This window comes from Chelon labrosus, assembly GCF_963514085.1.
Source record: "Chelon labrosus genome assembly, chromosome: 23".
NCBI lineage: Eukaryota > Metazoa > Chordata > Actinopteri > Mugiliformes > Mugilidae > Chelon > Chelon labrosus.
In genome coordinates this window covers 2048632-2074924 of record NC_140356.1, presented here as the reverse complement: position 1 = coordinate 2074924, position 26293 = coordinate 2048632, and the positions used below count along the sequence as shown (strand labels likewise).

The 26293-nt window shown below is 42.4% G+C and overlaps 2 protein-coding genes across 3 annotated transcripts in view; both read left to right on the top strand.

The window, feature by feature from the left end:
• Positions 1-22116, top strand: part of scube1 (signal peptide, CUB domain, EGF-like 1) — a 114431-nt gene extending 92315 nt beyond the window's left edge. For both annotated transcript variants that reach the window (XM_084572988.1, XM_084572989.1), the window contains 15 exons: positions 1204-1326; positions 4637-4753; positions 6639-6761; positions 6945-7064; positions 8187-8285; positions 10293-10409; positions 10560-10718; positions 10835-11038; positions 11116-11277; positions 11635-11802; positions 13649-13810; positions 13922-14119; positions 14602-14754; positions 14918-14997; positions 15179-22116. In XM_084572988.1, the coding sequence (XP_084429114.1) occupies positions 1204-1326; positions 4637-4753; positions 6639-6761; positions 6945-7064; positions 8187-8285; positions 10293-10409; positions 10560-10718; positions 10835-11038; positions 11116-11277; positions 11635-11802; positions 13649-13810; positions 13922-14119; positions 14602-14754; positions 14918-14997; positions 15179-15331 (2138 nt within the window). In that variant the 3' untranslated portion in view covers positions 15332-22116. The remainder of the gene's footprint in view (positions 1-1203; positions 1327-4636; positions 4754-6638; positions 6762-6944; positions 7065-8186; positions 8286-10292; positions 10410-10559; positions 10719-10834; positions 11039-11115; positions 11278-11634; positions 11803-13648; positions 13811-13921; positions 14120-14601; positions 14755-14917; positions 14998-15178) is intronic.
• mpped1 (metallophosphoesterase domain containing 1) overlaps positions 1-26293 on the top strand; it is a gene marked incomplete at its 5' end in the record, with an annotated part of 203890 nt that overhangs the window by 90854 nt on the left and 86743 nt on the right. The window lies entirely within an intron of this gene.

Below are 26293 nucleotides of genomic sequence, written 5' to 3'. Positions count from 1 at the left end.
GACTTATTTTTCAGTGACAGCCTCTGTCACTCTTCTCTCTAGTAGCAGCTTGGCTCCATTAGTTCCAGGTAACTAGCGTGTCATGGGATGAGATGGGGATTCCTGTGAATAAGCCCAGAGCTAAACCTCTGACTGACTTACAATGCATTTCAAAGCCCTCTTAAACAAGCATACCATTCCAGTTGATACACCACGATGCTCATTATTTGGAAATGCACGGATAAAATCCCAGTGTGGGTCCTCGTGAAAGAACAGCTACATGACAAATATGCACAATCAAATGGTAAGGCTTGGTAAGTGGTCTTGTATATGCGTATATAGCGCTTTTCTGTCAACTGGTACTTAAAACGCTTTACAGTCACAATGTCACATCTACCCATTCAATCACAAAAGCACACACACATTCACATACCAGTACCAGGCACTGGGAGCCACTCAGTGTTCAGTGTCTTGCTCGAAAGCATGTGGTCCACCAGTAGCCAAACTGCTCACCCTCTAGTTCGTGGTCAACCTGCTCAACGTCACTGAACAACATTCTTTTGATATGCAGCACTGTGCAAAGGTTTAAGGATTCGGTTGGGTTATATGAGTTGAGGGGAGGGGCCTCTGTGGATCATCCCACAGATATTTAACCAATTTGGGATCTAGTGAATTTGGAGGCCAGGTCAACACCTTGTGATGTTCTTCATGTTTTTTGAGTTGTTCCTAAAGCGTTTTTGTGTGTGTGCATGTGTCAGGCTGCATCCTGCTGGTGTCATTGATATGGGGTGGGGGTGTCTGGTCTGGTCTAGATGGGTGCTACATGTCTAAGTGACATCCACATGAATGACAGGTCCAGGAGTTTTCCAGCAGAACATTGACTTGTCACAAGATGGTCAATGTTATTTACGTCTCTTGTCTGTGGTCATAATGTTGTGCCTGATTGGTGTTTGAACAAACCATTAGAGCTATTACATACTGTACATTACATAGATATAGAGGGCATTCCCTGTTGATAAACTAATGCAGAACCTATAAAATGTCTATCATCTGAGGAGGCTACAACTACTGCAAAGTACTGTACGTCAGTTCACTTAGTTTTAAGACATGGCTCAGTTGGACTCAAGTGAACATGCCAATCATTAGTAGAGTTTGACAAGAATTTGTGCTTTTACTAATAACAATCTTTTAATTTTTTTCAATTCTTTCACGCTCCCCACCCAGACATCGACGAATGCCAGGAGAACAACGGGGGCTGTGATCACTTCTGCCGCAACACAGTGGGCTCCTTCGAGTGCAGCTGCCAGAAAGGCCACAAGCTGCTCACGGACGAACGGACGTGCCAAGGTCAGTGACCGACAGCTGTCAGTCACGCACTTCTATTTATTTACACCTTTAGCTGGGCTGCCGGGTTCGAGAGTGTGACCCGTCAGTGAGGTCCAAGCACACTCAGTGAAGAAAATAAGAGTTTTATGACTGCTTAGCTGGTGATTTTGCAGATGGTGCACAGTGACCATTATAGACTACTGTATACTTTCTATGTAACTCGTTTACCTTTATACAATTCAGTCAAAACATCTGATATATACCCAGAAGCTCAGCTAAATACACTATCCTACTCTAAAAACATTTCAAATAACATAAGTTCATGCCAGTCTGTGGTGAGCAGCCCTAGTGCTAAGTTATTCTTACATTCTAGTGGAACTGGGTTGTCTCATCAGACTCTGTGCGAACTTGCAAACAATTATTTCTGTAACATCTGGCTGTGTCTTTACACCTGAGCTGCTCTCTTATGAGTAGAAATTAATAAATGCATGACTGGGTAAATGTAAAGTGTGCCCAGTCAGTTTTCCCTGTAAACAATATTCCCAAGTTTGTTGCAGAGTTGTGGCTGACTTCCACAGCTGGGTGCGTAGTGTACATGTTGATCAGTGTTTATGTTCGCACGACCACGGGCAGATTCCTGGTTACAAGTCACGGCAAGCGAGACGGGAGAGCAGACAAACACAAAATGATTTTTATTAACAACAAAACCCCCGAGGTGCTTTTGTCTCCAGCCCAAAACCGAAGGCGCGAAACGGTGTGTATGCATTTGGAGTCTTTAATAATGTGGTGTTGCGTGTTGTCAGCCACATCACAGCCTCGGTGCCTAGAGCCTGCCAAAAGCTGCCAGGTTTGTCCTATCCACTGGCGTGTAGTGTGCTCAGCTTCACCGTGACCTTAAAATGTTTCGTCTGCCAGCTTCGTCCGTGCTCGTGAACTTTTCCAGCAAAAAAAAACAACAGGCTCCTGGTGATACACAACATGCCAGCGTTAGAGCGTTTGCCAGGACTGCCAGAGAAACCTAAGCAGAAAGATTAATTGTTCGCCATAGCCTCATGAGCAGTTTCAACAGATGATTCTTTCTTTTCTAAATGTTTACAGAGGCAGAGAGGATGTTGCCAGCAGTTAGATAAATGTCAGCAATATGCTGTTGAAACACCTCATCATGACCGAGGGTGCGTCTCACAGAAAAGAAAGCACACACTAGAAACCCACTTTTTTTTTTCTTTTTTTTTTTCTGTATGTTCTTTTCACGTTCAACAGCTGTAGGCAACTCCTGTGTGCCCGCCTCAGTTTATGTAAACTGCGCTTGTGGGCTAGCTCCAAACAGGCAAGCTATTCCTAAGTCCTCACATGGACATTTGCCTGGAGTATTTACCAAGCCAACATCCAGGCCATAACAACTTCCTCCGCATGACAAACTCCATTATAACATGTCGTATTTTTAGCCCCTGTAAAGCCCAGCGGAACAGCCTGAAATAAACCAGGTGAGCTTGAAAAGCTGCCCTCCATTCCTGGTAGGTTAATAATATTTGGCACTGGACAAGCATAAACACATGCACGGGCAGGCGTGCGCGCTTGTACACATTCATGCTCGCGCAAACACCGAAGTAACGGCGGATGTGAGCGGCGAGTGTGTGCCCCGTGAAGTTTTTCCGGACTGGTTTATTAGAATGAGCTCTTGTCCGGTTTATGTGGAGTTCATGTATTTGTTTACTATAATGTCCACTGTGATTAATGACGGCCTCTTTAGTCCTGGGTGAGCAGCTTGTGTTTCTCCATAAATGAGTCATTAAGACTGCAATGCCTGCAAATCTCACCGACCTTTACTTCCATGCTTCAGCAAAAAAAAAATCCTCACTGTTCTTAGACTGAACTGGACCATCACTGAACCAGTGCATAATGTGAGTTTTTTTGTTTAAGACTGGTGAGGCTGAAAGAATTTCTGACTGAAAACCATGGAAATCCTGTTGTCATACTGTATATTTGGGACAAACAAACCACCCACATGTCAACTTAGCTCCAAACTGCTATGGCTATAGTAAATACCAGGTTGTTACACAGTCATAATAACCCACAATGGAAAACTGGACGGTGCGTAACAATGTAATTAAGCAGAGATCTGGTATTAACACACATCCTGGGTGATCTGATTACACGCAGGCCGCTTAAAGTTTGCATATTCACACCTATTGTTCGCGTTTGTTTCCATTTGTCTCAACCACTCTCTATATGCAAATAAAGCATTCGTTGTGCAGTGGAACATTTTGCTAAACAATAGCTGAGATGTCTCTCTCACCCACCGAAACCACAAATGTTCAGTTATTATTTACAGAAGCTACTACTTCACTTGAAGCTACCAAGTAAAAGAAAAATCTCTGGGTGTGGACCGTTGATACATCAACTTGAACGCATGGATGACTCACCACATGTTGACACTATTCCACACAAAACACCAAAACATTTAATATGTGAATTTATTCTTGTTTAGATGTGGTGATGACTTTGTTTGGCCCTACCTACCAATGAACCAACATCACAGGTGGCTTTTATGCCTTGTCTGGGGATCATTAAAAATAGCAGTTGAATGTTTTCTTTGACTGAATCACTCAAGTTATGTAACTAGTGTGAGACCACTGAAAGAAGGTGGTCACAAGTGGCCCAGACCACCTCCAAATGTGGTCTCAGTGACTGGATCTCAAATCCGTCCTGCGTCTTTGGTGTGACTGGATCAGCCAGGATGCATATTTATCTCAGGAGAAGTTACGGCTGGAGATCTGACATTTAGGCCTTGTTCAGACCTTGCATTAACAATCCGTCCTGGATGTCCATCCATCCATCTGATCGCAACTGGCCAGCTTTAAGTACTCGTAGTCACACCTTGCATTTAAATGCATCTCCACATGCATCCTCTGCAAAAGTGGTCTGAGATCAGGTTGCTCAAATGCGTCCTAGATGTGTTCATACCTGTACTTAAAGCAGGCCACTTGGGATCCAGTTGCCCAGGATTAATGCAAGATCTGAACAGGTCCTTGGTCCCTTATGTGAATCAAGCCCCAAAAATGATGGATTCAATTTTCTCACAATCAAGGGTATTATCAGATTTGACAAAGCTCTTCTAGCAACATTACGAATAATACATCTCGTGATCTGTGCTATTTATGATTGTGAAACTCATATCACTGTAAAAAATAGGGGACTTATCCTTTAATTTGCAAATCAAACTTAACTTGCTGAGTCAGTGGGGGATGATGTCACTTTCCTCAGTCCGTTCCATCGCACAGAGCCACAGCGTTTCTCACCCCTCCTCATGTATCTCTTTGGTCTCCCTCAGACATCGATGAGTGCTCCTTTGAAAGAACCTGTGACCACACCTGCATCAACTACCCCGGCAGCTTTGAGTGCTTGTGCAACAAGGGATATATCCTGTACGGCCTTACACACTGTGGAGGTGAGTATCTGCTCAGATTTATGCTGCTGGACGGAATGACGCAGCCAGTAGGTAAAATGTGTCTTTTGGTGTGTATGCATCTGAAAGGAAAACGCTTTTCACAGTGTAAAGGTGCAAGGTCACTGAGTGCGTTGAGTCGACTGCTGTTGAAAGCGCTCTCACACCTCAGTTCCCCTGAATAGCTTGTCACGGAGTGGATAAGGTGTGTATTATGTCTGCTTGTGTGCCTGCATCCCTGTTTGCATCATAGACTGTATAAAAATATGGACAATGCGTCCCCGCTTCCTTACATTGGCCAAACTGACGCTATTTTCCCGGGGATATGGGCGTCGACATCTTGCGAGTTTGGAGCCAGAACCTGTGCAGCACGGTCTGGGATTGGAGCCATGCGGAGCCGCATTATCAATGACCTGACCACACTCCAGCCAGACTCACTCACGTTTTCGTTTAATTAATACTGCGCTCTGCTCTGCCTCCACCACTTACAAAGAAATGTTGGATTATACACTGTACTTATTTATTCATTTATTTTATCTCTGACGGTCCTACGTGACTGCTTCAAGACCGGTTGGCGTGGCAACTTGTAGTGACCACGACATCACAGCTGGTTTCTATAGTGTAAAACAACTAACTAAAACAAAACTTATAAGAAAAGTGGACACTTGAATACGCATCAGAATTATTATCTAAAATGACGGAAATCATCTTAAAAAGAAATTATTTGACGTGTAGTTTGGTGTTTTATTTTGGCCCAAGAGGTGGAGCTTATGACCTATACTGCACCCAGACACCAGGGGGAGCTCTACTTGCTTTGGCTTCACTTTTGAGGAGCAGTTCCACCGTCCGTCTTCATACAGTCTATGGTTTGCATACAGTACAATTGTGCGTGTGACGTATCGGGAAGCTTTCACACATCTGTAGCTCAGTCAAAACGTACAATCATGACAGTCTAGATGTTCACTGATGGAAAGGGCAGGTCAGCGCAATAACAGCAGCAGTAAAAGGCTGGATCTGCAACAATCTGCAGCTCCTTGTATGGCTTCCTCAAACTGCAGCCCACACAAGTGGACTTGGATCATGAATCTTAATCTGAAAGGATATGGAAGATACGAAAATTGTTCCTGTTATTCTGACAAAGGATATATACTCAGTTCGAGTTTATTGGGTCCACGTAGTTCATCACTCCTGCTCGGAAAGCTGTTTTATTTGGCCAAACAAAAGAGAGAAAAACACAGACGGCAATTCACAAAAAGGATGCCAACCGTGCCTCTTATGATCAGATTCAAATCTGTGATTCAGATCAGAAACATGAGGCCCCATATGTGTAAGAGGTCACGGGTCATTTTAAGACACACTCATTAACATTTACTTAACCAAGTGCATAGTGACCCGAAGTTCACGACTTTCCCTCTGGACTTTCTAGTGAACTGTTACATACTTAGAAATTATGGACAGAAATGAAGGTCACTATGAGTTAGAGTGTTGACCACGCTTACACCTCCAGCTGCAAACCTCTTTAACTCGTCTCTCTACCCCCTCATTCCTTTCATCTCCCTATTGTAAGCTGGCCAATGAAACCATTAAACTGTCCAAAAGCAATAAAAAAAAAATAGGCAGGAAAATAAATATGAACTGGAAACCCAGGATGGAAGGTAACATAAGATTTAAGCTCTTGGGTCTGGTAGAAAGGGACAGAGACACTTGAACACGATGAAATGGGATAAAGTTCGTTCTTGAACCCTTTTAGATGCTATAAGATACCAGTGCTATGTTAATTCGTGAAGGCGGACAAACTGTTTGAGCCTACCCATGCTCATCTCCGGTGACTGCACTGTCTCTCACTTAGAATCACACGTCTGTAATGCTGTCTGCGGTTTCGTCTTAGATATCGATGAGTGCAGCATCAACAATGGGAGCTGTGAGCATGGCTGCGTAAACACCCAGGGCAGCTACGAGTGTGTGTGTCCAGCGGGACAGAAGCTCCACTGGAACAGGAAAGATTGCATCGGTAAGCACCAGCTGTGTGTGTGTGTGTGTGTGTGTGTCTACGTTTGCGTCTGACACATTTGCTCTCCTCCGTGTGTGGTGTGGCGGACTCCTCTCGGCAGGCCTGAACACAGGTGTATGTTGTGTGTGTGTGTGTGTGTGTCCAGGTGGTTGTCATGGTGATGTGACTCTGTGTGTTCCTCAGAGGCGGTGAAGTGTCTGCCCAATGGAAAGCCAGCACCCAGGGCCCAGCTGACCTGTACCAAGAGCGGGGGGGCTGAGGTGTGCTCGCTGTCCTGCCCGTCCAACGCTCTCTTCCTCGCAGGTACACACACACACAAAGACACACACATAATTTCATCAATAAGTCAACAACTTCCAGGAGAATTAACCTCCTGGAAGGGTTTTATTTCTTTTCATTTAAATTTTGGCGCCTTGATCATGACGGATCAGCGGTAGTGTATAGGTCACATTTACAGTATGTTGCGTTGGTTATTATGTCGGTTATTTGATGAGAGCGGAATGGTTTTATGGAAATGTTTTGTCTGTTAGCTCCCTTTTCATTTAAAATCATTTGCGAACACTTGAAACCCTCTAATGTGCCCTTCGTCTGCTGAGAGACACATCTCCGTCCTCATCCTGTATTTTTTGCTGCCCTCTGGTGGTGTCAGATGCCAGTTACAGCTCCGCGCCGCGCTTCCTCTCTGCTCCACCAGCGCTTGATGAAGCTGCTCGTGCTCTTTATTGCCGCATTTGTGGACTCCTCGGGGGGGCTCTCCACTCAGACTGATGTGTTTTTCACTCTGCAAAGTTTTCTTGGCTTTACCCATCCCAGCACCTTGGCTGGCACCCCAGCCTCTCCTGTGATAGTACTTAGCCAATGCCTGTAAATCGATTACGCTCTTTGATGGTGCCATTTTTTCCGTTGCGTGGCCCTCTGCTTCGTTTGACTTGGCAGCCATTGTGTGAGAATGATGGATAGCTCAGGCATGAAGTGAAATATTTGTTATTTCTGTCTTTTTGGAGGACATCTTAATTTTAGGGGGGAAGGAGCCATGTAAATTCCTGTGGCTGATCGCAGCCCAGGCTTTTATTTAATCGTCACACTTTTATGATCTCTACAGGCTTCATTGCTCATTTCTGACTTGAAATGCATCTCTGTGTGTATCAAGAGAGAAAGGCAGGATTCATTATTCTGGCTTTGATTTCACAAACAGGGTTTGAGGTCACATGGCGATACAGCTTCCTCTGGGATCTCTGTTCCTTTTCTCAGTACAACAGGAAAATAAGACCATTAAACATTAGTCTTCTCAGTCCTCATAGCTGTGTTCTTCTCCAGCCTAATTGATGTTTTTCAGATAAAAAAAGGTCATCTGTCTAACCTCTAATCCTAATCGTGATGTCTTATTTATCACTGTAGTCTAACATGTGTGTTTGTTTCTTACAGACTCAGAGAACAGCTACACACTGAGCTGCGGCGTGCCTGTCCAGGCTGCTAAAGCGCCACAGAAGAGGAACACCACTGCTGCTTTACCCACCTGTGCTGGTACAGTAAAACAAGCATGATGGGAAACGTGGTTTTCAGGTTCCAGATTCAGCAATAAAACAGCACAAAGGAGTGTGTCACATATTCATATGTTCAGCATGTAATTTGACCTGTCACATTAAATGCAAGCCCTGGAGGCAGAGGTGGAGATGGCACTGATATGGATGTTATGCCGAGTTACAGTCAAAGGTACTCCTATTTTAAGAAAAAAATTCCATAGTGTGTCAATAATAACCCAAATTGTCTCAACGAACCCAGAGCCTGAAACCCCCAGAACAAGCACTAAGGCACTAAGACAAAAAACACCCCTTTAACAGGAAGAAACCTTGAGCAGAACCCAGAGTACAAGATATAGCTGATGTATGTTACATGAGAGACTGAGGATAAATAAAAATGAACCGATGAGAGCTAGCACGCATAAAATTCATAGTAGAAACATTTAGTGGGTATATTATGAATGCTCATAGTTAATTAGACATGTAGCACCCACGTAGACCAGACCAGGCACCCCCACCCCATAGCAATGACACTCCTTGATGGCAGCAGCCATCCCCAGCAGGATGCATTCTGACACAGACACACACAAAAAACGCTTTAGGAACAACTCAAAAAACATGAAGAACAGCACAAGGTGTTGACCTGGCCTCCAAGTTCACTAGATCCCAAATTGATCAAGTATCTGTGGGATGATCCACAGAGGCCCCTCCCCTCAACCCATAGGACCAAAAGGCCCCCACTAACAACATTCTGTTGCCAGACACCACAGGACACCCTCAAAAGGCCCATGTCCATTCTCTGATGAGTCACAACTGCTTTGGAGACACAAGGGAGACCTACACAATATTAGGTCATAATGTTATGCCTGATCGGCGTAATTAATCAGACAACCCTATGGTAAATACACTAACCCTAACCCTAACCCTAGGCCTTATGAATGACCTGAAAAAGTCTTCACTGATTATTTTTAAGATTATTTTGTTAAGTTTACACCTCGGTAGTCTCTTATAGTAGTCTCTTATAGTGAATTATTGATAAAATGTTATTTATAATACCATGCCTAATTACAGCAACACGCATATCTTAGTAGCCCAAGTTGTGCTATTATCAACCACTGGACTGTATGTTGTAAGAGGTCTGGCAGCGGTAAAATAAATAAAATAAAATACAAAAGGCTTAACATCTAGTTTTACATGACACCCAAAATAAACTTATATTGGGTAAGGAGATGAGGAAACTGTCTAGCTTTCTGTGTGTGTTTGATAAATACAGCATATACTATTTGTGTAGTGCAGAATATTCTGTATACAAGCCACTCACTACACAGCAGGGATGTACCCCCCCTTTTTTTTTATATTTCATCAGTGTCTGACTGTAATTTCTCCCCAGATATTCATGCCTCACTATATCCAATACTGAAGCCATCAGCAGGCTATTGTAGGTGACCAGGCAGTTTATTCTGGTGGATTAGATTAGATTAGATAGATACTTTATTTATCCCGTGGATAAATACACACAATGGTTGGAGAAATTATGAGTGACTTAAACCCATAGCAGACCGAATTAGTAAAGAAATACAATCTAAAGTAGATTGATGATAGCATCCACTAACACTACAAAGACACGGGTTCATTTTCTGCTGTCAAGTTTAAAAGAGGTAGCGGGAGATGTGGAAGCAGGAGCACTACATTACATAATAGTTAAAGGGTCCCCATGAAGTCTAATTTGAAGTGTTTTTATATGAAATGCCTTGTGCCATAGCCTTACTATACCTCAATATTAAGCTAGGGGCATGAACTAATTACGTAACCAATGAAATGCCTTCTTGAGATTTCATGTTGTTCCCTCCTCTGGAACCACTGCCGACTTCAACCTTTTGCTCAGACATGTACAGTAGGCTTGAAACCATTTGAGCTGACTTCCCATAGAATCACAGATGATACATTTACCTTGGGTGCATTGTATCGTGTTTAACAGTTTTCTGTTTCTTTCTGCTGTGCGTGACTAAAGAAACCCTGGCTTCGCCCATTAAACAGAAGGCCAGGTTTAAGATCAAAGATGCGAAGTGTCACCTGAGGCCCCGCAACAAGGAAAAACACAGAGATTCATCCAGGCAGAACCTGCAAGGTAACGAACATCCCACATAGAGCATTGAACTACATCAGCAGCTCAGTGTATGCGAACTGTACATGATAAACTACCATAAAACTGCGCCCATAAAGACATATTTGTTACAATTTCGACATCTTCACCTCTGTTTCTTTTTTCACTTGAAAGGAGGCCAGTTCCCATGCACCGATGATTGCCAGGTAACTTTTGTCAACCTCAAGTGCGACTCATCTAAGAAGCGCCGGCGAGGACGCAAATCTCCTTCGAAAGAGGTTTCTCACATCACGGCTGAGTTTGAGATGGAGATGAAGGAGGAGGAAGCTTCAGGTGCGATGGTCTTTCTTAACTGTCTGAAGTCCGCTTGGATTTAAATAATAGACATACTGTATATGCAGTGCAAAGATTTCAGGAAATAAAAAATGTCTAACCATGTGTTGCCTCAGACTCGTGCAACGTGGAGTGCGTGCGGGAGAAAATGAAGCAGAAGCTGCAGAGCGCCATGAGGACGCTCAGGAAGTCTATCAACAAACAGCAGTTCTACATCCAGTTTTCAGGGACAGAGTACGAAGTGGCCCAGAAACCATCCAGGGTATCAGAGGGCGCTGAGACCTGCAGCACAGGGCAAGTTCTCCGGGAAGGAAAGTGTGGTGAGTCTGCAGTTTAAACCCTTATCTATTGGTATCAGGAAGCCACAGGAAGCACTAAGCTCTGCATGTCTCCCCAGTGAGCTGTGGTGTGGGGACGTACTACAGCGGGGAACAGGAGCAGTGTGTTCAGTGTCCTCCAGGAACGTACCAGGACACAATGGGTCAGCTGTCCTGCGAACCATGTCCAAGTACTGAAGGACAGGGCATCGCTGGTGCCAAGAATGTGTCTCAGTGTGGAGGTAATTCACCATCCTACCACTTTATGAACTGACTGAGGTCATGAATCAATCCATGTAGTAAAACAAGTCATCTCTACATCTATGGTATCTTCATACTCTATGCTTGTATAAATGTTGGTTTGGCACCACCTTGTGGCCATTAAAGCAAACTGAACCCAGGATACAACCTCAAGAAAGCAGCAAAGACTAGTATTTATACCACTATTAGTGTTACTGAGGTTTTTGTGGGGCGTTGAAAGTTAGTTAGAGTTAAGAACACTGCAACTCTCAGACTTCTTTGTGAGACAAAGGCTACTTACACCAACACATCAAGAGAATGAATGTAAATCCAGCTGATTTTCTTTGTCTATTCTTCAGGTCAGTGTCCGGCCGGTCAGTTTTCTGCTGACGGGTTCCGCCCATGCCAGTCCTGCCTGCTGGGTTCCTACCAGCCAGAACCAGGCCGGGTTCTCTGCTTCCCCTGTGGAGGAGGCCTCATGACCAAGTATGAAGGATCCATGTCCTTCAGAGACTGTGAAGCCAAAGGTGAGGCTACGGGTTATTATCTGTCATTGTATTTCCAGTGTAAATGTGTGTACATACTAAAGTATTTTAGAGATTGTTGCTTTTGTATTTTTAAGCGTATTTGCAATGTAGGAAAGGTAATGTCAAAGCCTCACCTTAGTCCGTATTGAAATATCTCAACAACTAAAAGATTGCAGCAGACTCTAGAGACATGGTTTGCTTTGTTTGCAGACAAAATTCAAAATTTAAAGGACCCATGTCTACAAACAAACTACAAACAAACTTTAAAGGACCCATGTGTTCAAACAAAGGAAACCATTAAACAATCAAATTTATAGTTTAAAGGACATATGACATTTTAAAACAGAGTATGTGGTAGCTGAGAAAGTTAAAAGACGACATTAGAACTCAAGGCTATGTTTAATAGTGGAAAAAGGGTTTCAATTTGCTAGGGAGGAAAAAGATTTTACTCTGGAGCAATGGAAGAAGGTCATGTGGTCTGATGAGTCCAGATTTACCCTGTTCCAGAGTGATGGGGGCATCAGGGTAAGAAGAGCAGCAGATGAAGTGATGCTCCCATCATGCCTAGTGCCTACTGTACAAGCCTGTGGGGGCAGTGCTATGATCTGGGGTTGCTGCAGTTGCTCAGGTCTAGGTTCAGCAACATTATGTGTCCAAAGAATGAGGTCAGCTGACTACCTGAATATACTGAATGACCAGGTTATTCCATCAATGGATTCGTTCTTCCCTGATGACATGGGAATATTCAAAGATGACAATGACATGATTCATGAGGCTCAGATTATGAAAGAGTGGTTCAGGGAGCATGAGACATCATTTTCACACATGGATTGTCCACCACAGAGTCCAGACCTTAATGCCTTTGAGAATCTTTGGGATGTGCTGGAGAAGGCTTTGCACAGTGGTCAGACTCTCCCATCATCAATACAAGATCTTGGTGAAAAATGAATGCAACACTGGATGGAAATAAATCTGGTGACATTGCAGAAGTTTATTGAAACAATGCGACAGCAAATGCATGCTGTAATCAAAGCTAAAGGCGGTCCAATGAAATATTAGAGAGTGTATGACCTTTTTTTGGTGGCAACTTTTTATTGGCCAGGCACTGGTAAAATTCATGTTGGAACTGAGTGACTTTAATCCCTGACATTTCCTTTAGTTCCACAAGGATGATGTGCCTAGTGGAGTTTCAGTTTGTTCAACGCATTGGCTATAACCAATGGTCTCCCTTGTGCCTCCAAAACAGTTGTGACTCATCAGAGAATGGACATGGGCCTTCTGAGGGTGTCCTGTGGTGTCTGGCAACAGAATGTTGTTAGTGGGGGCCTTTGGGTCCTATGGGTTGAGGGGAGGGGCTTCGGAACAGAACAATGAATTTTCACAAGATGGCCAATGTTATTTATTTCTACTGTCAGTGATTTTAATGTTGTAGCTGAGTGGTTTACATGTAAAACGAACTGAGTTATTAGCAAATCTATGTTAGCCTTACAAAGCTACTAGCATGTCTGTAGAATCTTAGTCTTGGTTTATACAGACTGCTTGACTTGCGCAATTCTGCGTTTTCATCTGCCACTACAAACCGTTGGGTGTTGCTGTGTTGGCATTTTCAACAGAGTTATTTGTCGGTGATTACATTGCAAAGCAGATGTCTATGAGATGGTAATCTGTACAAGTAGATGATAAAGTCCTCTACACAGAGTTTAATGTTGTGTTTATACGCCTGCTCTGTAATAATAATGAATAATGATATTCCAGCTTTGTCATCTATCATCTAGATGGGCTGCTGTTTACGTGTTAATCACCTTTATCCAGTTACACCGTGCACTGACTCTCTCTTTTTCCTCAGTGCACTGTGCTCCAGGACATTACTACAACTCCAGTACCCACCGCTGCATCCGCTGTCCAGCAGGCACCTACCAGTCTGAGTTCGGGCAGAACTACTGCATCACCTGCCCCGGAAACACCACCACTGACTTTGATGGCGCCACCAACGTCTCTCACTGCAAAAGTAATGCTTCCCTTACATTTATCCTGCTTCTAAACGATGAAACACAGACCATTTGAGGCCAATTTTTGTTGTTGACTGAAATACTGAAATGTTTCTATTATTTGTCCTCAGACCAGGTGTGCGGAGGTGAGCTGGGAGAGTACACAGGCTACATCGAGTCTCCTAACTACCCTGGAGATTACCCGTCCAACGTGGACTGTGTCTGGACCATAAACCCACCACACAAGAGGCGTATCCTCATCGTGGTGCCAGAGATCTTCCTCCCCATTGAGGATGAGTGTGGAGACGTGCTGGTCATGAGGAAAAGTGGTAAACAAATAATTTAGTTTGGGACCATGATGACATGAATTGATATAAGGTTCAGATTTGTGTGAACCTTTCTAGTCGTTGGCAGTAGGCAGGGTTGGCAGTAACTAATGGAGAATGATGTATAGCATTTTCTGGCAAGTTAATTCTTGGCCTGTACAATGAGGCTCCTTTTACTACAACAATCTTATATGACAAATGACAATGACTCGTCATGATGACTACAAGGTTGTCATGCCAACCGTGAAGCGGTCCCGTAGGACTGTGAGAGTTGGAAAATAAAATAGAATATAATTACAATGTCTAATCCGACATTTCTTTGTAACTGGTGAAGGTAGAGCAGATTGCGTCGCCCGTATCCCCGAGAAACTAGTGTCAGTTTGGCCATGTAGTCCATATTTATATACAGTCTATAGCTTTAAATCATGGTCCTGGCAAAAAGGAAAGATGTGGACATTTCTAATGGATTTGTGTCGTTCCTCCAGCCCTGCCCACGTCCATCACCACCTATGAGACTTGTCAGACCTATGAACGACCCATCGCCTTCACCTCCCGCTCTCGCAAGCTCTGGATCCAGTTCAAGACCAACGAGGGCAACAGTGGAAAAGGCTTCCAGGTCCCATATGTCACCTATGACGGTGAGTCAGCCTCAGTACAGTTCAGACACTTCAGCGACACCCACTCTTGTACAAGCCACCATGAGTCTTTTTGTAATTAATTGTTGTATTTTTATCAATTTTAAGCCAGCATCAACTGCTTACAGCTGTTTTATACTCCACATTCAACCTTATTGTTTTGTAGAGGACTACCAGCAGCTGATAGAAGACATAGTGCGAGATGGCAGGCTTTACGCCTCTGAGAACCACCAGGAAATACTCAAGGTATTGAAGGACGCATTACATGATATGCTCAAGTTCACATGAAGCATGGTCTCTGTGACTGATATGTACTGTTCGGTTTGTTCTGCTGTCAAACACAAACATGCAAGTTCAAAATAAATCCTCACCTCTTATGAATGGTCCATTGGGGGTGACGCCTTTTGTCCCTGTATTCTCCCTGCAGGACAAGAAGCTTATCAAAGCCCTGTTCGACGTGTTGGCCCACCCCCAGAATTACTTCAGGTACACGGCACAGGAGTCCAAAGAGATGTTCCCTCGCTCCTTCATCAAGCTGCTGCGCTCCAAAGTCACCAGGTTCCTACGGCCATACAAATAGACGGGGCTCCTCCACTGTCCTGCACCGTCATCCCGCATCATTCCAAATCCAGCAAACCTAATGTAACCCGCCCCGCCCCCTTTCTTCTTCTCCCCGGCCGAGGTCTATACATCGATATACACGTTCTGTGACTAATTATCTTCATTTCCTGTATTTGTCCTGCTTGTCACATGATGCCTTTCAACATCTTTGAGCCCTCTAACTTGTAATATGCCATTCATTGCCACCCCTTCAGTAGTGTTGCTTTTTATACAAGGTTTGACCAATATAGGTTTTTTTTTAAGGCCAATATTAATATTTAAAATGTAGCATAAATGCCCATCATATTGAATTTATTTATTCTGCCTTTAGATTTGACCATTTTATACCAAACCAGTATTATGTGTTGTTCTCAAATTGGCTTTGTATTTAGCATCTCACCCCAACTGTATGGTAAGTAATGGTGTAATATCTAGTTGAAATGTCACATTTAATAATTTACACAACACAGAAAATACAGTATAGCTGTTAACCTTGCATTTTGCAAATTATCCAGACTACATTAAATTTCCAAATAAAATGTAGTTTTTCCTGAATGTTTTCCAGACCTGTGGGCCAGGACAGCAGTAGTCATGGCATTGCTGGTCAATAGGACAGCCTTTATGGTTTTTATTAATGATGATTACTGCTAGGTTTTTCACATTAGTTAATGCTTTATAGGTGAGTAATATGCTGCTGTACTGAACTGTATACACAGCGTGTACCGTCTGCAAACATAACTTGGTTTGGCCATTAGCTTCAAAGCTACGGAGGCAAATGCAACGGCTTAAATGTGACACACTGCCAATACTCCTTTGCCTTCTGGACAGAAGTTAGGGAGGGTGAGATTTATACTGCTCTTATGTCAGTCCGTGAAATATAACGCTCCAGCCAGGAGTCGGTTAGCTTAGCATGGCTTTAAGACAGGAAACTGCAGGAAAGTTCTAGCCTAGGTCTCTCCTAAGTTAAGAAAATCTGCTTATCACCACCTCCTAAAGTTCACGGACAGTTCGCTAGCATTCATTTTCCAAACGGGTCCGCAAGAGAGCTCTTTCTGATTGGCTGTTAGGATTAGCAAACCAATGCACAAGAAGAAAAAAGGGAAGTGACAAAAGTACATGAAATGATAAATGACAAAGGGCACACATGCAGCTTTTCCAATTTTACATCTTTATCTTATCAGAATATTCAAATATATAGATATTGATCATCTAGAATGAATTAAATGTACAGTAGACCAAATTATCCATATAATCGAGGAGAGGCCAGCTCTGTACTGCTCTTCTAGCTTCCTATCCTACCATCTAATAGTGGCTTTTCTGGTCCATTGGCTGTAGTCATTTTCAGTGTGTTCAAGTGCAACTTTTTGACCTAGGCAAAGGCAACGTTAAGTGTCTGTCTTCATTGCCACTAGTTCTTTGATGACGGTCTGGTGTGTCCCTTCTTTTGACAAAAAAATATCCCAACTATTGCTTTGATGTGTGAAGAAGAATATCCTTTATAGGACAATAAAGACTCTATCTATCGATCTATCTTTAAAAAGAAGTGTGTATTAATAACCTGTAAAGCATGAAAAATTAATAATCAATCATTTAAATACAGTTATAATCACAAAGTACTTCCATTATTCAACAAAAGGCCAGTATCGACAAACCAGCATATTGGTCAAACCCTGTTCCTCCACACTTTGTACTCTAGCTTCCTTTCTCCCCGCCATTTCCTACATTTTGGCACCTTCTCTAACAACCCTTATTCTGCAATCTTCCTCCCTCTTGCTCCGCCTGTGCTCGTTTGATTTTGCTCCGCTTTGTTTTCTGTGTTGTTGTGTCGATTTGTAATATTTATACTGAACATGTCGGAACTTTCGGAAGCCCACATTGCAGATGTTTTAGATGTGACATAGGAACAGAGGTGGGGAGGTGCACAGCTGCACATGCTGGCTGTGCGAGGATGCATCGGCCCACGCAGAGTACACGGATGCGTCTTGAACTAGATTTCTTTATTGGCCCTTACGTGCATGAGGCAGAGACGAGAGAACAAACGGTGCACTTAAAACACATTTTAACGTGGAAAATGATTTGAAAGAAATGTTAAAATATTGGAAGATTTATACCATTCCAAGTCAATAGGTGCTTTTTTTCCATTGGAGCACAGGGAATTATTAAACTGGGGGAGTCAAAAAGTGTATATTGTAATTTTTTTTTTAATTAAGAAAAATATATATAACAAGATGAGATAAACTACCTGCAAGTAACAGTGTGTTACTTTAGAGAGAAATGTATGTGATGTAACTAATATTTGGAACTTTAATTGCACTTGAATTTTATATTTTGAACTGTAGGTGGAAAAAAAGATCTAAGTTACGTATTTGTTACCTTCTTCTTTTTTTATGTTTGTTTCAAAATGTGCCACGAGTGGCGGCGACGAGAGAGAAAGACGGTCTCCTGTTATTGCTCCCACTATGTAGCTCGCAGTCAGCTACAGTCGCTTCAAGCCCCATCCACACAAACACACGCACACAGTGGGGAAACATTTAAATAAAAACCTGAGACTTTAAACTAAAGCGCACAGATTAAAGAGAGTGTAAGCGTCGGACCCGTCGGTCGGTCTTTCCAGCGCCGCTATGGTTTGTGTGTGTTTTCACTGCCCGGTCCTGCTTCATCCCTCAAACATGTCCTATAGCTGCCAGAGAGAAGAAGCATCTCATTATAGGCTTCTTGTATGATGGCATTACATACTACATATACTACAGCATATACATGTTCTAAAAAAAACAAAAAAAAAAACAACAACATCTGCAGTCACACAGATGCACTCTTTTTCCTTTGAATAGGGAGTATAGTGTGTGTACGCTGTGCTTTTCTTTTATAATCCGACTAAATGTTTCTGTGTCATTCCCATTGGTACTAATATGTCTATAAACATCCTATACCGTGTATTGAAGATGGACTCTATATCTGCACAAAGCAACTGGAGTTGGAAAAAGGTGTATGGAGTGACTGGAGTGTTGGTCTGAAGGTGAATGTAGTGGCAGGGACGCGGTCGGAATTAGAGGCATCTCCTGTCTTGAGTGTCTGTGTGTCTGTAGCACTTGCCGCTTTAACTGTCGTGTGATTAGAGAAGACTCGAGCTTCTCCCCCAGACAATGACAAAAATTCACATGTCCTTTATTGGTGTTAAAGCATCTTTAGAGACTAATCTCCTGTTAACAGTGTCATTCATAAAGAGAGACAGCGTCTGGTCTTTGTGCTGGGCACAAGGAAAATGAGGGAGTGTTCATTTAGAGCTCACCAGAGCCCACTGACTTTTGGATAAATCACCACCTTGGAGGTTTTGCAGCTTCTCGCCCTTTAACTACAAATCACACATTCTACTGAGCATTTTAAAGCATTGGTCTTAAGGTTTCCTGAACTGTCAGTACACTATGACAATTTATTTCGTTGAGATACAGTGAAAAATATATGTCATTTGCAAGAACCATTTTCAGTCGTCCTAACAAGCTCACATCAAGGTCTGTTTAGTAGCTGGAGCCCATATGGTGGAATCTTTGTCAGCAGAATAATGGAATAATGGACGGAGGAACAGCTCCTCAAATGTAAAGCCAAAGCAAGTAGAGCTCCCCCTGGTGACTGGGTGCAGCATAGGTCATAAGCTCCACCTCCTCCATGTTAGTGGATGGGATTTGGGCCAAACTAAAACACTAAAATACACGTAAATAATTTTTTTCAAGGATGGTTTCGGTCATTTAGACAGTTAATATAATGTTGATGCATGTTCAAGTGTCAGTTCTTTGGATAAGTTTTGTTTTAGGATTCATTTTAGTTAGTTATTTGACGCTACAGAAACAGGATGTGACATAATGACAACCACCAGATGCCATGCCAGACACTCTGTAAAGCAGTCCTGTGGGACCGTGAGAGTTGGCTCCACTCTCGGGCTGTACTGCGCACACTCTAAACTCGCAACATGCCGCCGCCCGTATACCCAGGAAAATAGCGTCAGTTTGGCCAATGCTAGGAAGTTGCGACACATTGTCCATATTTATATACAGTCTATGCTCTGCACATGATGTTACAGAACAACCTGAGCAAGGGGATCACAAACTATCAGTTTATTAATTTTATATCTAAATAACACAATATGAACAAAAAAATAAATAAATAAATAAATCACTTTTGCTAATGCTGGGGGAGTTACAGAACTAAAATAAGAATGATGTGGTGAGCCCAGAGGAGGTGGAATGAAGGAACCCTGCTTCAGTTTCAAAGTTAGCTAGTTAGGTAGGACAAACTCAAGTCATGAACCAACAGACTTGTGACCATATCTTATCCCGTGGCTGCTGCAAAGCTCCATGCAAAGTTCAAAGTTCATTTTTGACCTTGGATACAACAGAAAACACATTGAAACAACAGTCTCAGCGCCTGGTCCGTTTAGCAGCCAGTTTGAAGCATGATCTTCAGCAAATGCTTCAAACAGTCCAGGTCAGTGTTGCCAGATAAAGTATATACAGTTCCAGCCCAAAAGTTCAAAGTCGGCTAGGTTCAAAAACCACCAAAATGCACACAAAACCAATATATTGTGGAGTACTTGAACCACCCAGATTTCTTACACCAGTGTAGCCTGTCATAGAAAACAATGCAGTCAAAGCTGATACAGCACCGAACTGCAGTAGCCCACCACCACAACTACCCTCATCTGGCTGCCATGGAGCCAATGATAATGTCATGTAATCCATTGGTTTGACTGGTCTATGGGAGCTTCTCTACTCTTTGGAAATAGGCATAAGCAGTTCACAACTTTACTCCCTAGTCTATTTTTAGCAGCAGAACACAATTCAGAACCACTCATTCTGGCAACACTGGTCCAGTTAGCTGAACTCAGTGTGACGATCATGTGACCAGGAGCTCCTGAATGGACACTGGGCTTGTTTTTCTTTCAATTAACTTCAGTTTTCAAGGTGAAGGGTACACTTTGAACTCAACAACCTCTTTACTTCTTCGGCCCAGCTGTACTGTATGCCCTTCCAGCAATCATCCGGTGCAGGATGTAGAAAACCACCATAATGTCTCGGAGCTCTGCAAAGTAGGTTGCAAACTCTCTGCCAATTTCTTGCTAGTTATTACTTTCTTCCCTCAAACTCTGGTTTGCTTTGGGGAGATAGCATATTACCAACTGGACTGCAAGCTAGTGCAATCAAGAGCACAAACCTGTCAGCTGCATACCTGGCTGGGCCTGTTTGTAATGCACCAGATATCCGAAATCTCTTCACCCCGTTTCACGAATTCCAAAATTTAATTACAGTTTGTCTTTGATTGGATTCTCCCACACTAAACCGTCCTTGAACGAACCCTGTAACACGGGCTACCAAAACAAAGTTGATGGATTTTCCAGGTCTCTACAAGTTGATTTTCATAGTGCACTGAAATGAAACCAATGGCCAGAGGGTAGGAAATCAATCAAAAAGCTTCTGCTTTGCAAAACAGTCTGCGGTCATGTGAAATATTTGTAATTAATGGGCTGAAGCAGGCAAAACCACAAGTATGGTCCTGCATAGCACAGAGCTGGGGTTCACTGGTTGTAGTTGAGGATTTCATTCCAAAATGAGAAATTAAGTATTTGGGGAGGGGGAAAGAAAAACTAAATGACAAATAATTTTAAATTAAACGTATTTTTACAGACGTTGGCTGGTTCGAAGAAATAGAAATGAACTCATAAGGAGATCAGTGCTTACTCTCCGTGGATATTCCCCCACAATATTCTTGTTAGGTATTGTTCCAGGCCTTGCTAAATAGCTGCCACACTGACATGTCATGGTACGTAGGGCCTGCTTCCTGTTTGAGGTGGGCGCTGTTTAATATGAGTGTTTAAAAAAAAAAAAAAGAAAAGATATGAAATGAAATGCTCTAAAATTTGTTCTGTTTTTTTGTTTTGTTTTTTGTTTTGTTTTTTTCCTGAGAATGTATTCTATTGTGAATGGGCGTGCATGGTCTGCGTGAGAAGAATGCGGTAGGTGTGAGTGTTTTTTTGTTTTGTTTTGTTTTTTTGTGCCGAGCGCCTGCGATAAGAGACTGTGTGTGAGTACTTTAGTCCATTTTTGTAGAGGAATAATTTTAACGTTTGTGTTAGTCGGTTGTACCCAAAGAGAGAAAGTGTAACGCAGTGTTGTGCCATTGTTTGGTCCATGAAACTCCAGTACTGAACAAATTAAATAAAACAGTAGCAGAAAACCAACTCGATGTCGTCTCTTTTGTGAGTCCACGTGTGACAGCCTCGGCTTGTGTCCGCCTATTCTGCCTTTTTATCCCTCCTCAGATGTCCCTCTGTGTGAGTAAGTTTTAGCTGACGCTGCTAATATTCCTCTTGTCTGTGGTTACAGTGCTGTATCAGAAACACTAATCATCGTCTTCATTCACACACCATTTAAATACTCATTCTGTGTGGGATTTTACTTCAAAAGAGAGTTGAAATACTTTGATTTTCTTTGGTCTCTTTTTTCTTTTCTGCATGTGCCGTACCTTAATCGCTGGTTCATGTGGTTTATTTTATCTAGTGCTCGGCATTCGTGTTCTTTGGAGTGTTTTATTTTCATTTATTGCATGTTCGGTGGTTTTAATTTTTATTGCTAAACTCCAGAGACGGGGAGACTTCATTTGTTTTTTGGGGGGATGGAAAGAGAGAGAGAAGGATCTGGCAAGCCCAGGCGTTGGATGGTTGCTCCTCGTTAAAAGTTCAATTTCAATTCAATTTTATTTATACAGCTTCAATAACAATACAATTTGTCTCAAGACGCTTTACAGAACCCAGAGCACATTCACCTCTTCCTGGGGGATCCTGAGCCCAGGCCAGATGGGATATATAATCCCTCCAGCGAGTTCTGGGTCGACGCCGGGGGTCTCCTCCCAGCGAGCCATGCCTGGCAAACCTCCAAAGGAAGGTTGTTGTTTAGTGAATACACAGACGGTGTATAAAGTTACTGTTATAGGAATAAGCAAGAGCCATAGTTCTATTACAGGTGAGTTAGCTGATTTGATTTATGAATATAATATAATATCATCAGCAGGTCAAATAATGCATTCAGGTAGAAGTGGATAACTATAAGCTATGGAGGCTAGGCAGGCTGATGAGACCAGGACCACAGTCTGACTTCTGAAAATACTCATTCAGAACCTGGATTTGGATTTTTGGAGCTCAGTGTGTTTTCCCGTTTTATTTATTTTATTTTTTTAAAGATCCAGGTCCCTGTGTCCTGTCTGTTTCATTTTCCTTCTGTTCTTTGTTTTATGCCCATCTATGTGCTCCTCCCCTCATGTTCCACCTGTTTCCATCAGCTCTTGTGTATTTATAGTCCTGTTTTTTTTTTCCTTGTCATGTTCTCTGTTGCATTACCTGATCCTTGTCCTGTTCTTCTGGCATAAATCCCCAGAGACCATGTGACTTGGTTTGCTGCTTCCCTTTCTAGATTACTCTGTGTCCCCTTTTTGGGATTTTGTTGGATTTGTGTTTTGTCCGTTACCTGCTCACCTCTGCAGCACCTTTTGTTCTTTCTTTTTGTAAATCCTCATCAAATTGACTTCATCCCACCTTCCCTGACAGTGTGTCTTGCATTTCATTTGCCCTCCATTCCACCCGTGACCGTCTCTAGTGTTCCAGTGGTGCAGGTGCTTGGCTCATTGCTCTGAGATTTCTCAACGTTAGCTTGAGTTGCGGATACATCATGTGAATCAGAGATACATTCATAGTTAGTGGTCAAGCAGTTGGTACCAGAGGAATACTGGAATTGAAACCATGTTTCTGCAGTGAGATTGTTTTTCTGCATTTATCACCTGTCCTCTGAGATGGAACAAAATCAGGAAAGCTTTTGCTGCAGGAAAGCATTGTTTGCACAGTGCTCACAAACCAGAGGCACCTTATCTGACATCCAGATTTGTAGATGTTCCGTGTTCTTTTCATTATCTGAGTCTTTTTCCAGACGAGTTGAAATTTAAAGAGGACAACTTACATTGTCCTCTGGTGACCCAACTGTGATGGCTTGGTGTATGTAACACCACTGTGTCATGGCACCAGCATAGCCATTTACAATTATAGACTGGCCATCCAATCGTACAAAAACGGAAAGTATACTGAAGCTCTTAGGTTGAACTGGCTCATGGGGGAAAAAGAAAATCTGACTCCTAGATCATGGGGGCATTCTCCTTGCACATTAACAATGAAGCAGAAACATTAACTGACGCAGTTCAACAGAAAAAGTGTAACATATTTGCTATAAAATGCACCCCGGAGTGGAAATTTTCATTAGTTTTCTTGCATTTGTGCGAAGAAAATGTAAAACTGTCTCCACAATGCAAGATAATCCATCACAGCATGACATGTTCATTTGATTTGGTCAAAGTTTGTGTTTCCAGTGTCCCTGAGATGAGTGCTTCCACATCACCGTGTCGTAACATGACACTCTAGATCCCGTCAGTCACTGACATATCACTTTATAGACTCCGTTGTTGCATTTTAGTCACGTTCAGTTCATTTTCGGCAAATAAAGTTTGCTTTAAAACAACAAAGGAAGACATGCGCTTTTCCAGAATAATCCGTGTAAGTATATTAACCCAGCTGTAAGTAGCCTGTAACTCTGACTGACAGTGGCAGCCTCCTTTAATGACGGAGTTCACAGCCTGTTTGAAACACTACTGTACCAGCTCAGCTGCTCTGCTGCTGGTCATTAATCATGTTTGACAAGCAGATCTGATATTTCCTACGTGATCTTTCCAGGATGCCCAATCAGCAGCCAGCATCTGCGGGCAAATGCGACTGTGCCAGATGCTGAGATTACTCTCCCTTCACTATCTTGTCTCCTCCTCCCCGTCAGTCGCTCCGCTGAAAGTTCACTGCATATGAAGTGACAAAGACTGATTGAGACTGGGTGAGGATAATGTGACCGTTTGGTCTAATTACAGATTAATCTGGTGTATATGAGATATGTGTGAGAAATCTGAAACAAATGCCTCTGTATTCTGTTTATTATTCCAGTGTACCATATCATATGAGAAATAGTATAGGAGTAAAACTACTACTACAACTCCTCATGAATATAAATACAGTCCAGACTGTTTGGACAGTGACAATTTTTATTTTTTTCAGTTTCTGTGAATCAGGACATTTAATCTGAAATCAAATAAAGATTATTTTGCATGAGTTTCCCTTAATGCTTAAAGAACTATGTTCTTTAAATATCTCTGACAAAGCTCTTTAGCAGAGATTGCTGTTACCGAAGGTTAAGGGTTTAAAAGTAACTAGACAGATACCTTACCTAATCCTAAGGTTTAGAAGGTAGACAGAACAGCATAGTAGTCTTGTATATATAGAGCTTTTCTACGTTTTGGTACTTTACGGATGAACAATGAAACATCCACGCACTTGTGCATGAATTAAAAACAGTGCCTCCATGGTACATGCGCAAACTAAAAGCATGTACAAAAAACAAAACTGTTTACTTGACTTCACTGAAATAAATTCATCTCGCATCATAGACTGTATAAAGATGGACAATGGAACTGCTCTTTAAAAGTGAAGCCAAAGCAAGTAGAGCTCCCCCTGCTGTGCAAACTGCTCTGTGAAGCAGTTCCATACGATCGTGAGAGCTGGAAAAAAAAAATAAAAAATAATAATAATAAGTACAGTGTATAATTTAGTGTGTAAATTCTACCTCTACTCTAAACTAGTAGAGGTATAGCAGATCACGGTATTAATTTAACGAGAACACAAGTGAGTCTGGTGGAAGTGTGGTCATCAATAACGCGGCTCCACGTTGCTCTACTCTCAGACCATACTGCAGAGACTCTGGCTCCAAACATGCAATATGGTGCCGCCAGTGGCGGCTGGTGAATTTTGTATTAGGGGGGGCACAAAGTTTGTAAATCAAACCCCTGTAGGGGGCTCTGGGGGCATCCTCCCCCAGTAGATTTTTGTGATTTTCACGTACAAACTAAGCATTCTGGTGCATTCTGACAAAATAATAAAGACAAAATAGAACATCTCCTTACAAAGACAAATGGGGCCATGGAACTAAGTTTTAACTTAATTTATTTGCCTTGTAAAATCCAGCAAGTTTAAAAGTGCTAATACATCAAACATTTTAATCGCATATAAATATTTGACCTGAGAACAGTGAGAAGTTATTTTTTCATATGGATTTTTAGTATACCATTGAATAATGACTGAAATTTCCCAGCCAAGGGGCCAACCAAAGCGGTTTCATCAGCTTCTTCGTTCATGTTCATTGTGGTTTGTAGTCTGAAGTAATGAACGCTAGTTGGTGCTCCAGTATAATCGGTCCGCCGAACTCATCCAGTGAGAAACGTTCCGCGGTGCAAAAATAAGTGTGATTAAAATGCGTAAAAAATTATTAACCCGTTATTTTTGTGTAATTAATCTTAATTAACAAGTTAAAGTCCCGGCCCTAGTTTTAAGTCCTTCATCCCCGTTGTAGTCCATAACATCTCTGTCCCGGGACTTTGAAACAGCACGCAGGGGAAACAAAAAAAGCTGTTTAGCATACACATTTGAGGTGAAGCTCCTTGTGTATGTCCTCCCACAATCAGTAGGCTAGCCTGCTGCGAAATGTTTAAGTCCGGACAGTCGGGTCCCAACTCCTTCACCCTTTTCTTCTCCACATAGATATATATATATATACCAGAGCCCGTCCACCATATTATTATATTATATTCGTCTACCATATTAGACGTTCTCTCAATGCAGCCGACCGACGAAAATTGCGCGAATGCTTCCTGATGGACGTGATTGATTGATGAATTGTCCAATCAAGCAGCTATCTCTTTGCTCAGTTACGTATGACGCAAGCGCGTTAGGGCGAGCCCCAAATCCTCATTGAAAATGCATTGAAGGCTCATTTTCCGAAAAAAAAACTTTTAACATGAGAGTCAATGGGAGAAG